We start from the raw sequence: 17,765 nt of genomic DNA on the forward strand, positions 1-17,765 counted from the left end.
TTGACCGCCGGCTTTTTTTTCCAGTTTTGTAAATTTTCTGCTTTGTCTGTTGGTACTATGTAAGTTGCAGTAGTTAATGTCTTATGATCGCTTTTGTTTCAGTCTGTTTTATATTTTACTCATTTCCAGTACTGTATTTGATATTAGCTCACACAATGAGTTAGAACTTCTGTCGTTTTTTAAGCAACTGTATCATTTTTAGTTGCTAATATCTTCTGGTACTCTTTTTTTGTATTATGCATTTCCCAGTGTTTCTGAGCTCAGCAGTCTTGGAGGAAATGGGCACAAATCCTTTCAATATCTAGTTCTCTGCATTTCTCAGTTAGCTTTTTAATTTATTGTCTTTCGCAGCTTGCAGCATGTGTTTGCCCAGCTTTAGGATGCTGGGTAGCTGGCGAATGAAGTCAATCAAATACTTGAGGGTAGAGACCTTGCTCTTGATCAGGTGCCTGTCCTCAAAGCTGGCTGGACAGTCTGAGCCCCCAAGTGTGTGCATGTGAAAATGTCCTGGAAGTTTGCTCCAGGAAGTTGTTCTGTGCAGGCAGCTCAAGTTCAAATTGACGGGGTCCTAGTCTTCCTCTAGAGGCCATCAGTAGTGCTCGTCTTGCCATTAGCCACACGAGGAACTTGCATATCACGAGTGGTCCTGTTGGGGCCAGGTATCTCACTGTTAAGAACATTGTTTAGGGTTAGGTTTCTTCCAAGCAACCTAGATCTGCTCTATGCACTCAAGGGTAAAGCATGATACAGCAATGCTCTTACATTCCAGGTGACCCACTTGAGTAATTGCAAAATGAGCAATCTAGTCAAATTAATAATTAATCACAAGTTCTTGTTGGCTTTTATATATACCTCGACATCAGTGTCAGTCTTCCATGGTGAAACTTGTTGCGGTCAACGGCTCAGTCTCCAGGTGGAGATCAGTAACAAATGGTGTCCCTCAGGGGTCAGTCTTAGGACTGGTGCTGTTTAACATGTTTGTCATTAACATGGGCAGGGGGATCGAGGGTACCCTCAGCAAGTTTGCTAATGACATCAAGCTGAGTAGTGGGGGTCAGCACTGGAGGGAAGGGATGTCATCCAGAGGGACCTGGACAGGCCTGAGAGGTGGGTCTGTTGTGAACCTCCTGAGGTTCAACAAGACCAAGGGCAATGTGCTGTTCCTGGGCTGGGGCAATCCCAAGCACAAATCCAGACTGGGTGGAGAATGGATTGAAAACAGCCCTGAGGAGAAGGTCCTGGGGTTGTTGGTTGACAAGAAACTCGACACAAGCCAGCAATGTGTGCTTCCAGCCCAGAAACCAACCATACCCTGGGCTGCACCGCCAGCAGCGTGGGCAGCAGGGTGAGGGAGGGGATTCTCCCCCTCTATTCTGCTCTCATGAGACCCCACCTGGAGCCCTACGTTCAACTCTGGGGTCCCCAGCACAAGAAGGATGTGGACCTGTTGGAGTGAGTCCAGAGGAGGCCATAAAGATGATGAAGGGGCTGGAACACTCTCCTCTGAAGGCAGGTTGAGGGATCTGGGGGCATTCAGCCTGGCGAAGAGAGGGCTTCAGGGAGACCTCATTGTGGCCTTCCAGTACCTAAGGGGGGCCTGAAGAAAGCTGGAGAGGGACTCTGTCAGGAAGTGTAGTGATAGGATGGGGGGATGGTTTTAAACTAACAGAGAGGAGATTTAGATTAGATATAAGAAGAAATTCTTTACTGCGAGGGTGGTGAGGCAGTGGAACAGGTTGCCCAGAGAAGCTGTGGATGCCCCATCCCTGAAAGTGTTTAAGGCCAGGCTGGATGGAGCTTTGGTCAGCCTGCTGTAGTGGAAGGTGTCCCTGTCCATGTCAGGGTGTCAGAACTAAGTGGGCTTTAGGGTCCCTTCCAACCCAAATGATTCTGTGATTCCATGCCATAACTGCATTTGTCCCCGCTCATCCTTTAAACACTCGCCGCTGACTCAGACTTCTTCTGGTCCTCGGTTACTTCTGTTTTCTGAGGCTTAGTGAAAACGTAATGTCCAGAGAGATCATCAGCTAGGATCTTTTAAGGATCTCACTAAGAACTCTTGCCTAGAACTGCTAATTTGAAGGTACTCATCTCTAGTAGTTGTTGTTCAGCATCTCCTGTAATTACCACTAGAAGAAAAACTAGAGAGTCAGTATGCATGATCTCTTCTATCTGTATGGAAAGAACAAGCATTGCTTACAGAGTTTGACCTGCATTATTTTTGTGTTATTGTAGTATGTCAGCACCGCTGCCAGGATATCGAGATTTTTTTTACATCATGCAAATTAGTGAAAATTAGAATAAAGTGACACTTTATTGACTCTTTCTCATTTTCAAACCTTCGTAGGGGAAAGTCCACTAGATGTCCTACATGTCTTTGAAGGAGTCAAGAAACACTGGGACAAGGGTTGATATATTGTGCCTAGGCTTTCCAAAAGCTGTTAAGGCTTCTTTTATATAACTAGTTGAAATATAAAAAGCAAAGGATAGAAATAGGCATGCAGGCTCTGTACAAGGTGGAGATTGCCAGTGGTAGGCTACAAAGTAGTTTCCAGGTGAAGAAGGACAGAATTAAAGAGAGGCAGGTGTTGGGAGGGTTGTCAGGAGAATATAATGGGAGTCTTGAGAAAGTATAGAGAAATGGGATGAGTTCTTGTTCTTTGCCTTAATGTGAGAATTAAGCTTGCTGACAGATCTCATTGACTGTCCCTTAACTCCAGAAAACAAAATACCACTTCCACACAGCGTGCAGCTCTGGAACTCTTTGCAGCAGTGGGTGGAGATTAAAGGCTCCGAAAAGAGATTAGGCAAAATTCACGGCAGCTATGTTCCTCAGGCTTAATAAAGTAATGGTTCTGAAACCCCCTCAGCTGAGGGGAAGAAAGAAGCCTTTGCTAGCACAGCCTTTGTTCAGGGCTCTGCACTGACCACTGCTGTTTGTCAGCATGCAAAGCCTCCCAGAAGCCCTCCTGAAAGATCTTCCTTCAGAGCCTTCCTCTACAGGCAGTCTTCTAAGTCACTGTGGGGAATGAGAGAGCCCCAGCCCTGAGGCTGGTGCCTCTGGTGCTAAGGATTAAGCCGAAGAACAGTGGCCATAACGATGCCACGTCTTTACCAGCGCCCTGAGTGAGAACTGATGCAATCTTTCCACTGACTTCCCTCTGCAGCTGTACCATGTTCTTGGCACATAATGAATCAGCAACATCTTATTCATCTATATCAGGCTTAAAGTTCCCTCCCCACCCACTCTTCATATTATTTCCCAGGTTGGAGGATGCCATGTTAGCAGTACTCCTGTTTCTTGTTACCGAATCCTAGAGTAATAGGCAGTCTTTTTCTAAGCCAGATCTGAATGAGACAGTAGCAGTGCCTTTTGGCTCCTCAGCTGTCGTGCTTAAAACTTGAGGACCACCCCCCCAACTCCGGCCATTGTTCCCCACAGCTCCTCTTAGGTAGTTGGTGTGATGCGGATATTTTCCTTCTGTAGTAGGAGTGTAAAGTTTGAGGATTAGCAGGCAGAAATACAAATGATCCTCCCTGACTTGCTGTGGTAGAAATTCTTGTAGTTCTTGCAGTGACACCATCCTCTGTGGCCAAGTCGTATGTGAAACAGTACTTTGGAGCCTAAGTTACAAAACTGAAACTGCTGATCCATCGTGTCACACCTTAACGTTATGGTTGGGGTAAGTCTGTACACAACCCATCTCCGGAAAGCTCGTTATGAAGAGTGAAGGTTTCCTGTGCTCCCTGCTGCCTTGATGTCCCCAAAGCACAGATCTGTAAGTACAGATCAAGGGATCTAAGAGAAGCAGAAGGAGACTTTTTTTTTCCAAAAATGACAAAAAGAAAGGGAAGGTGAAGAATTGGAGAAGCCCAACATGAAGGGGTCTTAATAAAGCTTAGGTAGCCTCGATTCTGACACTTCTTAACTGTGTTCAAAGCAGGCACCATCTGCTTCAGAGAAATAGGCTTGACCTGACTGCTTACCTCACAGGCGGACAGACAAAACTTGCATCCATTTTTCCCTTGCTGTGCCTGGTGCCAGTAAGTGCTCTCCCCTGCTGTCTTCGTCATCTTTAATTGGTACCCATGCTGTCTGTGAGCTGCCTCTTTTCCCTGGAGCTGTGAGTATAGCTCTGGCTTACCCTGTATTTTCTCAGCACTTGGTTGCAGAGCTGGGGTTCCCTGGAATGGTGGGACAGCAATTTGTTGTGCAAGCGTTCAGAGTAAAAATGTCTGTCCTGTGCTGTGCCAGTGAAGTTGGTTCCCTGCGGTGCCAAATGAGCCCTGGTCCATGTGAATGGGGAAGGGGCACCTGGGGTTCTTGCGCAACACAGATGGCTTTTGTTCTGGAGGGGACAGCGCTGTCCGGAGAGAAGTGACATGTGCCAGGCATCACAGAATCATAGAAACACAAGGTTGGGAAGTGCTACCATCCTCCTATCACCAATACTACCCACTAAGCTACTAAATCGTATCTCGTAGCACCTTGTCCAGGCGCTTCTTGAACACTGCCAGGGACGGTGACTCCACCACAGGTGACTCCCTGGGCAACCCGTTCCAGTGCCTGGCCGCTCTTTGAAAGAAAAAGTTTTTCCTGATGTCTAAGCTAAATCTCCCCAGGTGCAACTCGTTGCCATTTCCTCGAGCCCTATCATTAGTTATCTGAGAGAAGAGGCCAACCCCCTCCTCATCACAGCCTCCCTTCAGGAAGTTGTAGAGAGCGATGAGGTCTCCCCTGAGCCTTCTCTTCCCCAGGCTAAACAACCCCAGCGCCCTCAGCCGCTCCTCACGGGACTTGTGCTCCAGACGGTTCACCAGTTTTGTTGCCCAAAACAAAGGTGGGCAGGTGGAGACGTGGCAAGGTGAACCTAATTGTCACTAATGAAGGAACTTGTGTGGGTCTGGATGCTCAGGTAGGGTCCCTGCCCTTCTGAGTTCCCCTGGTTGGGCATGGTCTGGGTCTAGGAGCCCAGGCTGACCTGTGCTGGATTATGGCTGTGAGCCTCTTGCTGGTAGCTACTGGCCATCAAGGAGGTGGCATTGCTGAGGTCCCCGTTTGTCCTAACACGTAGGGATCAGTGCAGGAGTGGCAGTCTTCACGCTAGGATTTGGCTGTGCAAACCATTATCATAAATGGCTTTCTTTGAAGGTAACTAGCAGCTTGTGGGAGTTCCTGATCTCAACAGCCTTGTTTTGTTTTTATTTAAATAAAAGCAAAAAGGGAAAAAAATCCACATTAGGGGCTGTCATCATCTGTCCATCCCCCCCCCCATAGCGCTGCAGGGGAGTTAGGGGCATGTCCTGCTGATGAGTCCGCGGGGGCAGCAGTGCCAGCGTGATCGGCCTGCCGGGGGAGCTGCAGCTGGTGCTGTCCCAGCTGCTTGGCCCTGGAGGTGCCTGTGGGGAAGGACTGCGTGCCTGCACGGCTGCGTTACGCTGGGGCAAGGGGGAGCTGAGTGAGGAGTTCCCTCTCAGAGGTTTTTGGATCGTTCAGAATTAATTGCACCTCCCTGGGCGGCACTTCCTGGAAATACTTTTGATACGGGAATAGGTATAAATCTACATGGCATGGCTGTGGAGACCTTCTGATGAACGTTGTTTTCTGGGCCCTGCTACTGCTGTGCGTGGCGTTTCAGCATTACAGCTTCGTTAACTGATCCCCCTGTTCCTCTTAAACTGACAACCTGGGCAGTTAAGTCCTTGTGAGAGGTAACGCACAGATGCTTCTCTCTAACTCACAGTTATTTGAGAGATGACTTTCCATTTATTTGCATTTTTTCAGTAGCAGATAAGCTAAAAACTCTAACAAACATAATTGTATTGCAAGTATAACTCATAAATGAAAGGCAAGAAGCGGGCTAATACAATTATCTCCTCTGTGCATTTGTGCAACACAGGCCAAAGGTGCACCAAATGACTACACCTTGAACATAAATTATTGTGTGAAACTAAGGGTTATACAGCAAGGCTTCTAGAATTATTTCTTTTCAGAGAAAAGTTGTATTTGAACTTCAGAGAATAAAAATCAGTCATGGGGAAAACATAAATTAGCTAACCGTTCTGCATAAAATACGGTAATGCCACAAATCTCTAAGCAAATACATTCTTGGGCTTTTCTGTTTTCAGTCAACAGATCCAGGTGCAGCAGGGGTATGAATTAGTTGATTCTCCTGGCAGTGCTGTGAGAAAGGGAAGAAGAGTCATACTTCAAGGGTTTCCATGCTTGCTTGCATTTCAAGTAAGGCTTGCTGACGCTGGCGTGCAGACCCCCGTCTGCACTGGACCTGCTGCTACCGAAGGAGCTCTTGCCAGTGGTCACCGCAGCTGGTGGCAGAGGGGATGCATTCCGGTGTCCTACCTGCTCCAGCTCCTTGTCTTCTGTGTGGAGGGCCATCAGGATCCTCTCTCGCCTCCGCGTGCCCTTTTCCCCCTTTCAGCATAGTTCAGCATTTCTTCTTGTGAAATAATTCCCTTTCTTTTCAGCAGTGTGCTCGGAGGCAGCCCCAGCCAGATTGGCTGACTGGCACAGAGCCTGGAAGAGTCTTTAATTGTGGTGGCATCTGCTCATCAACCTACTCCGAGTCAGGTGCTCGAGAGCACTGTTTGGGACGCGTGGGTGAAATCCACAATGGGCAGCAGGCTCCGTCTGCCAGCGCCGCGCGCCTGCGGAGCTGCACAGAGCAGGGGCTGCAGCACTGCGCTTCCCCCTGCCTGGGAGCTGCCCCTGGGGCTCGCCCCGGCACCGCAGCTCGCCCCGCTGAGCCCTGCCGGCGTTGGCTGGGGTTCTGCGCTGTCCCGGCACTGGCTTTGCCTGGGGGGTGGCGCGGCTCTCCCATGGGTCTGCCAAGGCTTATGGTCCAGCTTGCTTCAGGAGGAGGAGGCTGCCCGACATTTCTGTTGACCGAGAGCATTGTCTGCATGTGGTATCTCTTCCAGAGCGGTGAGGCAGTTCAAAAAGCAATGAATCAGTACTCCCACCAGGGACTGCTGAAACAGACGGGGCCTCTCTGAGCCTTCCTCGTGGGTGCGTTGGCATGAGAAGTGTCCACGTACTGGAGAAGGCGCAAGTACAGGCCCCAGCCTTCTCCATTCCTGAGACCCCATCTCCTCAGACTTGCATATTACTCATTTCAGTGTGAAATTTCAGTTTGGAAGGTTGTGTCCATTTGAAATCCTCCTTCTTGACTAGCACAGGGTTGAACTGTTATTTCCCTTCCTCAGTTCCTTATCTGCTTGACTGCTGTATGGTTTGCTATGACCTTGACCTCTCAGGTGGTTTGATGTAGCTCTTGGGTGATAACCGTATTGTCCCAGCTGCTGCATTAAATCATTTAAGAGATCATTTTCCAAAATCTGGCTCCTTATGCTTCACCCAGTGCAGGAATCTGCTGTGCTGGCCCAAAGTGTTCTCAGCCTGCAGCCACTGGGGGGTGGGGGGGTTCTGGCTGCAAGGAGCAGCCCTTTGTTTGGCTGCCATGGTGCATTTCTGTCGCCAATGTCAGCCTGTTAACCTGGGAGAATTTCTGCTGCTACGGTGCCCGTTGTGGTACAGGAACAGTTGATCAAAAATAGTGATGAAAGAGAAACTGCTGCCAGTAACGAGAGAGACATAAACCTTGCATTTAATAAGATTAAATGTAATATTTAGAAGTATAGTTCTATCATTCTGTAGAAATAAAAAGGTATTTTTCACACATTCAGAAAGCAAAATGTGGGTTTCAACTAGAAAAAATAACTCTGTCTGAGCTGAGAGGACTGGGCTAACCCAGGTGCTGGGGCTGCGGGGGAATGGCGCTCAGGCTTCCTGCCCCTCGCTGGCCCAGCAGGGCCCTCTATCCAGGCAGTCTGCGTGAGCGCTGCTTCTCTCCTGTGACCGTCTCTTTGGCATGTCGAGACTTCTCTTGGCCTGTCATGGGATATTGGCATTCTTGTATTTTCATTTTCTGTACTGGACAGGCTTACCTAGAAAAAAAAATATTTGTTACCTTTACGGGCGCTCTGCAGCACAGCCTGAGTGCAGGCTGCATCCATCTACCTGCTCCTGCTTTCCAGGCTGTCGCTTTTCAGCGTTTTCTGTTCCCTGCTCCTGGTTCCCTCCTCGTGCCGCTGTGTGCATCGCAAGGAGCCCCCGCAGCCCTGCACGCACAGCTCCTCCTGCAGAGCCACCCCGGGAGCCAGGGGCTCTACCTCCTCTTGCTCCGTCCCCTAAATATAGAGCCTCCCTCTCCACACCTATCTCCAAAGCATTCGCTCCTCTCCATCCATCAGCCTCAGCCCCTGATGCCTCCTTGACGGCTCCATTAAACACACACTCCACAGCAGCTATATTTAGCAGTCATGAAGAGAACGAGCCTTTGGGCTGCGGACAGCCCATAAATCCAGCTCCCTTCACAAAATCACCATTCCTCTATCTGGAATGAGATCGATAGGGATGTTTGCAGATGAGGTACACGTGTCTGTGCATGCGTGGATGGGAGGCAGGAGATGAAGGAAGAGGAGGCACAGTATGGTAGAGAAAGGGGAAGGAGAAAGGACTGAAGTGAAGGTGCGTGGGGACACGGGGAGTGGGGCTTTCTGGGGGCCCCTGGGAGCAGCGATGAGAGGCCGGAGGCGAGGGGAAACCTGCCTGGAGCAGGGCTCGTGGCGCTGCAGCAGCAACGTGTTTGTCCCTGACAGGGACCGAAGGGGGCTGTGGCTGTGTCTGCGCTGAGACCCTCTGCGTACCACGAGGCAGAGGTGGACGTGCTCACCTCAGCTGTCGTGGTCTGCTCAGCTTGCGCTGTCCCAGTACCTCCACAAGGGCCTGCCCACCTGTCCCGCTTCACTACCCCCTTCCCGTTTTTATTGCATCCGTGTCAACCTGTTACTGTGGGTACAGCTCCTTCGCAGGCACGTTGGCCTTGGGTGTCATCCTGGTGCTTTCGGTGGATCTTAGGCCCCCGCAGCGCTCCCTCACTCCCTCCATGGGAAGCGTTGCGGGGTCCCCGTGGTGCTGATGGCGTGCAGGTGGAGCTGGGGCTGCTCCCTGCTGCTGGGGCTGCTCCCTGCTCCTGGGGCTGCTCCCTGCTCCTGGGGCTGCTCCTTGCTCCTGGGGCTGCTCCCTGCTCCTGGGGCTGCTCCCTGCTCCCGGGGCTGCTCCCTGCTGCTGGGGGTGCGGTGCGGAGCTTCCCGGGCAGCCCGCCGGCCCTGCCGGGGCTCCTGGTGCCGCCTTCCCTCGGCGGCTGCCGCGTGCTCTTACCGCGGTGGCGGAGGCCGGGCGTCCCCGTCCGGCGTTAGGGGCTGGCAGTCCGCCGCCGCTGCGGAGGGTTACGAGCGAGGTGCGAAGCTGCCTCGGCTGATTTCCAGCCGCAGGAGCGGGGTCGTCGCCCCCCCGGCCGCCCGGCAGCTCCGCGCCCCCAGCCCCTGCGGTCCCCGCCGCGCTGCGGCAACCCCCCGGGACCGCCCCCCCGGGACCGCCCCCCCGGGACCGCGGCGCCGGGGCTGGGCGGGAGGGCGCCAGCCCGGAGGACTCGCGGGGCGCCCCCCCGCCGGCCGGGTGACGCCGCCGGGCCCTGCGCGCCCCGGGGCCGCCCGCGGACCGGGCTGGGGGGGCCCCGGCGCCGCCGTGGCGCGCGGGCGGCCCCTGCCGGCGGCAGCCCCGAGCCGCGGCCCCCCCGCACGGCACGGCGCGGTGCCGCGGCGTCACGGAGCCGTCTAGGCTGGAGGAGACCTCCGCGATCACCTGGTGCGACCTCTGGCCTAACACAAGTCCTCCACTGAACCGTATCGCTAAAAAATAGCGGACAGGGATCGTGCAGGAATCGTGCAGGAATCGTACGATTACGTGTTATATCGGTAATTTACAGTAATTTTGTATCGATACAGTACGGTACGGCACAGTACGGGACAGTACAGAATGGAACGGTGCGGTACAGATCGGTACGGTGCGGTACGCGTGCTCATCCCTACTGCTCCGTCACGTACACTGCGAAGCTTGTGCAAAAATAGGAACTGGAAACGCGTGAGACGGAGCCAGAGAAAACGCTTCTGAGAAAGTTTTTTGCAATGCTGCAAAAACCACGTTACTGCCACGCCACGCTGGCTTGTCGCGCACACCCCGCTTCGGAGGCCACTGAGGCATGCCTGGAGGTGTCTGATGTGGTGGGAAGGAAAGCCGGAGCCATGGCACGGGGCGCTACTCGGCAGGGACGTGATAAGGCTGCTCTTCAGCTCTTCTGAGATGACAAAGAAAAATCTAAAAAAATAAAACAAAAAGAGGACATCAGAAAGAAAAAATCTAAAAAAATATACAAGGCTGTGTTTGGCAAATCCATATCTACGCTTTGGTGAAGGTACTTGTTGGTTTAACCTTGGCAGTAGTAAGCGTGCTTTGTGCGTGCAGTGGAAGCGCATGCTGAGGGCGAGGTTCGCCCCCGAGCAGGACATCTTTGTCGAAGTACATGCCTCGCACCCCGCTGCACAAGCCTCTTTGGGAGAGGAGATGCGAAGCCGACCTCCAGACGCAGCCTCCAGTAGCGGAGGACAGCCCGCGCCTGCTGGGGAGCTGCGAGGGTGCAGGGAAGCGTGCTGGCTGTGGCACGGCAGCTGCTGATGCAGCGGGGGCTGTCACCTGTCCCCACGGCAGGCGGCTGGCGTTGTGACCACTGTAGCAGCAATTCCACTTACCGCCTTAGGACAGCGGTGATGGTTCCTTCTGATCGCAAGACCAGGGTAAAAGCTCTGAAAGTGCATCCTGTCCTGAGTTTAAAACAAGCCTCCTTAGGCTGACAGCGTTGCAATGGCAGTAAAAACTCCTGCCCCTCTACTTTTGTAGCCCCTTCTTGCTGGCTTTTGTCATTCCAAAATGACAATTCCAAAGCAGGTGAAAGCAAACATCTATTTTGTGTTGTTTCTGCTTTGGGTGCAAACAGCTTGTGTCCCTATTGAAGAGAAAAATGTTTTACTCTTCGTCTCTTCTCCTTCCCCCTTCATTCTGTCCCCCTTTTGACTGCCCTACTCAGTCTGCTAAAAGACATTCCCTATCTGCATCAGATCAGCAGCCTGCCTGATGTAGCCGCTAACGCAGTGAACAACACCAAGTGCTTCAAAAGAATGTAGTGACAAAGGCAAATGGAGTGACCTGATGGTTTGGTGTCCTGCCACCACCCTAGTGTAGCCGTGTGTGAGCTGGTTCAATGTGATGTTCTCAGTCTGGTTGGCGCAAGGCCTCAATTGCTCCCTGCAGCTTGAGTCTTGCATATTAATTCTGGGTCGTGCAAATAACTTCAGTTTTGGTAGTGTGATGCAAATTTCTTCTGGGTTAGGAAAATGGTAACTGGGAATGTCCAGCTTAAATTCTTACACTGTTAAATGAAATACTTAACTTAAATTCTCCCTGTCACCTTTCAGCCAGTGGCTGCCAGCCACATTACAGTGGCTGCAGTGGCATCCGTGTCCACTAGCCATGACTCAAGCTGCCTTTCCTCAGCGGCCAGCAGCCTGGAGGCCCAAGCATCTCTTCTCTTGTCAGCTTTGGAGTTCTCTGGGTGCCTACCTGTGGGCTCCTCTGTTTGCCCTGAAGTGTCAGGTCAGGCTGGCAGCTTCTCTGGCTTTTTCCACCGTTCTGAGGCAAGCAAGTAGACTCTGGAATTGTTACACCCAAAAGGGGATATTTGGGCCATGTGTGGCCTGAAGAGCCCAACACGCTGACTTCGGCCGAAGAGCCGCTGGGGCAGTGCTGCTGGTTCACACGGGAGGTAACAGAAGCCTCTCTGGGTTCCTGGCTTTCCTTCCTCGTAACTCAGAGATCTCAGTGACCGCCTGAGGAGATGAAGGCTGACTGGAGTTGTTACCAGTTTTTCTGTGGCAACTGCATCCACATTGCTTGACATGCCTAAAATTCAAGTGGCCAAACAGAGCAAAGGGACAAAATCTGGCAGCTCCCTTGGGACATGGAGTATGTCTTTGCCTTACTGGGGCTGGTTCTCCTCTTTGGCTCTGCTTTGGAGTTTGTCGAGATTTGATGCTTCAGCGTGGTATATTACAATCTCTGGGTTCAGAAGTCCTAGCGAAGAGATCTTACGTTCACTGATGCTGTTTGTGTGCATATGGGACTGTACCCGAGTATGCATGGGACTGATCACATTGACACGTCTGCACACAGATTATTGCGTGTTTATTAATTAATGTTTGCATGAAAGCGAGGTTCACTCTGTATACATATAGAGAAAACAGAGGTAATGATAAGTGTTCTTTTAGCTCTCAGCTTTGTGATGTGTCTTTTCTCTTGTAGAAACCAGAGAAGACAGGACAAAGCGTCTCTTCCGACATTATACTGTGGGCTCTTACGACAATTTCACCTCTCACAGGTAAGCATCTTTGCTTTGTGATTATAAGGAGATTCATTTCCATGGAAAGAACATCTCATTTTTCTGACTGTGCAGTATGTGTCATGTTAATTTTATGGGAAGGAAACTTTCTGGTTGTTTCTGTCAATTCATTTGTAGTCTAAACTGTAAGTCCTAGATGAGGCTTGCTTGCATAAAATGTTGAAACTGAACAGGGCAGTTTGGCTTGTGTTTTAGTTTAGAAATAAGTGTTCTGGAGGTTTTGTGGTGTGCTCCAGGAATTGAAGGAAATGGTTTGGATGCAGATCTGGGATTATGGCTCCCTTATGAAGGGGAAGAGGATGGTGCTGTGCAGGCGATAGCATGCAGACTGCAGTCACTTGAGCCCCTTGGCAGTACTGAATGTGCTCTCTGGACTACAGGGATGTTCACCTGGGGTGTTCCAGTATGTGGCAACCACAGAATGTTAGGGAGTGGAAGGGACCTTGAAAGATCATCGAGTCCGATCGGGTGTACTCACTTTGGCAGGGAGACTGACGTTTGGGAAAATGGTCAGGCTTGATACTGAAGTAAGCTTGGAATTACCATGAAAGCAGGGGTGGTGCTGCTCTTTTGTATGTCGTCTTGAGCACGTGTGGCTGGTGGACATGTTTGTAGGAGACTGAGCTGTAGGAGTGGCTCTACTTTTTGGATTCAAGAGTGTGCTTTTGACACGGCTTGTGTGTGATGTGCTTGAGGGGTAGATGTAGGGTTACTCTGTGTAATGCACTCCCTACTTGCAGTCAGGCTTCATTGCTATTTCAAACTGTTGGTCATTAAAGTAATTGGATGGGCATTATTGCTTATGAAATAAGCATGAATGACGTGAAAGGAGCAAATTGTGATAATTCATTATGCAAAATTAAGTTATCCTGAAGTCTTTGAGTTTACCAGCAAAGCAGTGAATGTATTCTTTGTTCTGAGCTACTTCTCCTAAATCTGTCTCCATGGCTCTCAACACTTTTTTACTCAAAGTTATGGGTGTAGCTTGTTTGGATTTTCAAAAATCCTGTGACATGCTTCTTCAGAGCTGTTTATATTCTTAACTGATCATGGGACAAAAGAGAAAATGCTGCTATGACTCAGAAAACAGCGAAGAATAAGAATGGAGAGGGAAAAACACTAAATTTCCATCATAGCCAAATGCTACACGGAACTCAGAGAATCTGTGCTGGGGTCACTGGTTGCACTAGGTCTTGAAAAGGGCAGGAAATAGGTCAAAATTTGCAGATTATTCAAAATTCGTAAGGAAGACAAGGGCAGATGGATGAGATTGCATCAAGCTGGGTCAATAAACAGTGGGATAATAGAATAAATTTATTTTGCAACATGAAAGACAGCACACATTCAAAGCAACGCTGCAAGGTACTCTTGCCTATTAAAGATTCTTCATGTCTTTGTAATTGCTTAGGAATAAAAGATCTGACATCACTGTGATATCACAGTAAAAATATCTTCGTTAATACTGAGGCATTCACAGAAAGCAAACAAGAGTAGGTCAGAAAATACAATTAAAGCTATTGTGTAGGAGGGCAATTGGAGAAGGCTCACCCCTGGATTTCCGGGGGAACCTGCTCTCAAGTCCGTGCTGTTGAACCTGCTTGGTTCCTTTCCACATCATTTATGCATGGTGAGCTAACAAAGTTACTGAACACTTCTAAGATTGCCAGGGTTGTAGAAAAAAAAATGGAGTTTAGTTGCAGAACAATTGCACAGTACTGAATATTGTGACACTGGGTACTGAGCGGCTAAACTCCAATACAGAAAATAAAAGATAATGCATGCAAGCAAAAAAGTAGTAGTAGTATTTTGTGTTCAGTGGAGGTGTTGGACTGACTTCTCCTGCTCAGGAATAAGACTGGGGGATTACTTCAATTCCAGTCCAAACCTGGAAAAGGAAATTTAGTTTGTTAAGAAAGGAAAACAGGACAAAATGGAAAACATGAATATTAGTGTCTGTATAACTGTGTACTATGCAAGTATCTTGAAACCAGCATCCAGTTTTCATCTTTCAGGTGTATAGCATAGCTGTCAAAAAGCTGGCAGGGAAAACTAACAGGGGCTCAAAATAGTGAAACGTCTTCCATAAGGGTGAGACTGAATAGACTGAAACACTCGTGGTTAGAAGATGTTGGTGAAGGAGAAGGGTCTTGGTGAAAGTCCATAAATAAGTGATATGGAAAAGGTGAACCAGAGGTAGTTGATCTCCGTCTTTTCAGTGCAAGAACATGAGGTACTGAATGAAATAAGTACATTGAATGCTAAAAGTGAACAAAAGGAGGAGGTTCTTCATGTAACATACAATTAAACCGTGCAACTCCTTGCTAAGTGACATTCAGAGTGCTAAAAATTGACACAGGTTCAGAAAGCAGCGGGACAAATCAGAGAAAGAAAAATCCATTGCAGGCTTCTGAATACGAAGAGATCGACTCTGACTCAGGAATTCAGTTAGTCATGCAGCAGCAGAGGTTAGGAGCACGTAGTGCGGAAGCACCGCGCTATGGTTACTCTATTGTAATTTCCTCATCATGTTCCGATGGTTAGCTGCTGCTAGGAAGTCAGGAGGATTCCTGGCCTGACCCTTGATGACTGTTGTGAGCTGGGGGTGAAGCAGGCTTTTCTCTGAAGCCCAAAGTGAGGCTCCCCAGAGAGCAGATCTCAAGGCACGGCTGCCTTCTTGGCGTCCTGTGTGGCTGCTGAAATGGCTTTGTGTTCAGGCACCTGGCCGACAGTAGTCCTGTTCCCTGGCTTTGAACTCTTCACTCTGATAATAGAGGAAGCCTGGGCATCTGACCTGATTGTCTCAAGAGCAGACTTTAGCCTCTTCAGAGATCTGTGTGAAGGAATTCCATGGGATGCCATCCTGGGGAGAGGAGAGGTCCAGGAGAGCTGGCTGATGCTCCAGGATCAGCTCCTCCAAGCTCAGGAATGGTCCATCGGGACAAACAGGAAAACAGATGGGTCAGCAGGAGGCCGGTGTGGATGAACAAGGAGATCCTCACTAAACTCAGACAGAAGAAGGACGTGACCAAGGGGCAGAAGCAGGGAGAAGTGACGTGGGGGGTATACAGACACAGTGTCTGAGAGTGTTGGGACGGGGTTAGGAGAGCCGAAGCCCACTTGGAATTGAATTTGGCAAGGGAGGAGAAGGCAAACAGGACAGGATTCTGCAAGCCAAATCAGGGAATACTGGGGAAAACATTGGTCCCCTGCTGAATGAGGCAAGGACCTTAATGGCAAAGGGCGAGGAGAAGACCAAGGTACTCAGTGCCTTAGCCTTCACTGGTAAGGCCATCCTTCAGCAGTCGCAGCTTTTTTTTGAATGCTGCGGTATTGCCCACTCAGTCCGGGGCCCCTGCAGGGACCGGTGGTTGTCACAGACAAGTTGGGCTCACGAGGACTTCTGAGTACGGCACTAAAAGAGAAAGGCATGATTTTGAACAAGAAAATGAGGCAGGCTTTTTGAGTGCCTTGGCCAGATAGAGTGCTGAGAGATGACACCCCGATTTCAAGCCAGGCCCTTCTGAATTCCAGCTGAATCCACGCTGCTGGGTTTGAGTGCTGTCCTTTTGGTGTGCCTGGCACGAATTGCTGTAGCTTCAGAGCTCCTTGGCACCCATCTGCTCCTCTCCCTGCCTGCCCCCAAACTCACGCTTTCTCTCCCTGCTTCCTAAGGAAGGTGAATGTTTATGCAGCAAGAAGAGTTTGAATGAGCTGAGTGAGGCTGAGGAGCTTCCTTCTTTGCCTCAGTCCTCACTGGCAAGTCCTTCAGGAGCCTGGGCCCCTGAAACCAGGAGGAGAGTCCGTGCCAAGATAGGCTTGCCCGCAGTGGAGGAGGATGAGGTTGGGGAATGTTTAAACAAACTGGGCATCCATGAGCCCAGGGAGCCTGACGAGGTGCACCCGGGAGTGCTGAGGGATCTGGCTGATAGCATTGCGAGGCCGCTCTCGATTGTCTTTGAAAGGCTGTGTTGGTGGGGAGAGATTCCTGACGACTGGAAGAAAGCGAATGTCAGCCCTGTCTTCAGGAAGGGTGAGGAGGAAGGCGTGGGGAGCTCTGTGCTGTCCTCATAGCAGAGGTGCTCCAGCCCTCTGATCATCCTCGTGGTAATAGAGGTGAGTGAGAGTAGCCAGCCTGGAATTGCGAAGGGGAAATGCTACTTTACCAAGCTGATGACTTTCTGCAATGAGGTGACTATCTCGTTGGGTGTGGGGAGAGCAGTGGATTTTGTTTATCTTGACTTGAGCAAGGCTTTTGATACTTTCTTCCATAATAACATCCTCAAAGAAGCACTGTCAAAGTGTATTTCCATAACTGGATAGCAAGGTGGATTGAAAACTGCCTGAATGACTGAGTCCGGAGGGTTGTGATCAGTGGTACAAAGTCCAGTTGGAGGCCAGCCACTAGTGGAGAACCCCAGAGGTTGATACTGGGGTCAATACTGTTCAACATCTTCGTAGATACACTGGATGATGGGGCAGAGTGTACCCTCAGCACGTTTGCAGATGATGCCGAACTGGAAGGAGTGGCTGGTATACCAGAGGGTCATGCTGCCATCCAGAGGGACCTGGACGGGCAGAGAGATGGGCTGACAAGAACCTAATGCAGTTCAGCCAAGGGAAATGCAAAGTCCTGCATCCGGAGATAAACAACCCCAGAGACCAGGATATGCTGGGGGCCACCCAGCAGCTCTGCAGAAAAGGTCCTGGGCGTCCTGGTGGACGCTGAGCGAAACAGGAGCCAGCAGTTTCCTACGTGAAGTAAACCAAAGGCTGTACTTAGAGAAAGGTGCTCACCTTGTAGTCTGTGGGCTGTAGCTTGCAGCAGAGCGATCTCTTCTGGCTCTGGCCTGTTCCTGTTTTCCCTCTGACCTGAGGGAAATCCACAGAAATTTTTGTATGATGAGGTGGTGCAATGGAGGGAGCGTACTGGGAAGGGCAGCTGGCTGGAATGGTCTTGCACGAGGGAATAAGAAGCTGTCCCATCTGTCTTATAACTTGGCATCCAGGGACCCTCATGAAAGAGGAAAAAATGGGGGCAGTTTTTCTCGTGGTGGCAGTTTTGCCCATAGTGGTCCTGTTACTGCAGAATCAACTGGGGAGGAGGGGAATGAGTCAGGTAATTGTGTATGTGTATGTCTTTAACTGCACGCCTTAGACAAGATAATGCATCTTTTCATCTTAAAGTTCCCCGGGGCTACGTGTCAGGGGATATAAAGCCTCTCTGGACCTGTCCCCATAGTCCCATTGGTCTCGGCACTCCCAGGCAGTCAGTGGTGTGCTGGACTGCTTTGCCAAAGTGTGACCGGGGTGTGCCGGGATCACAGTAACAATGCTAAGCCTGGATGTGGAAACTTGGGGTTTTGACAGATTTTGGTTGTTTAAACTGAAACAGAT

The 17,765-nt window shown here is 50.2% G+C and overlaps 1 protein-coding gene across 11 annotated transcripts in view; it reads left to right on the top strand.

Moving 5' to 3' along the window:
- SHANK3 (SH3 and multiple ankyrin repeat domains 3) overlaps positions 1 to 17,765 on the top strand; it is a 389,687-nt gene that overhangs the window by 249,024 nt on the left and 122,898 nt on the right. For all 11 annotated transcript variants that reach the window (XM_083835493.1, XM_083835500.1, XM_083835499.1 and 8 more), the window contains one exon: positions 12,275 to 12,350. In XM_083835493.1, the coding sequence (XP_083691619.1) occupies positions 12,275 to 12,350 (76 nt within the window). The remainder of the gene's footprint in view (positions 1 to 12,274; positions 12,351 to 17,765) is intronic.

Source organism: Anser anser, assembly GCF_964211835.1.
Source record: "Anser anser genome assembly, chromosome: 1".
Taxonomy (NCBI): Eukaryota; Metazoa; Chordata; class Aves; order Anseriformes; family Anatidae; genus Anser; species Anser anser.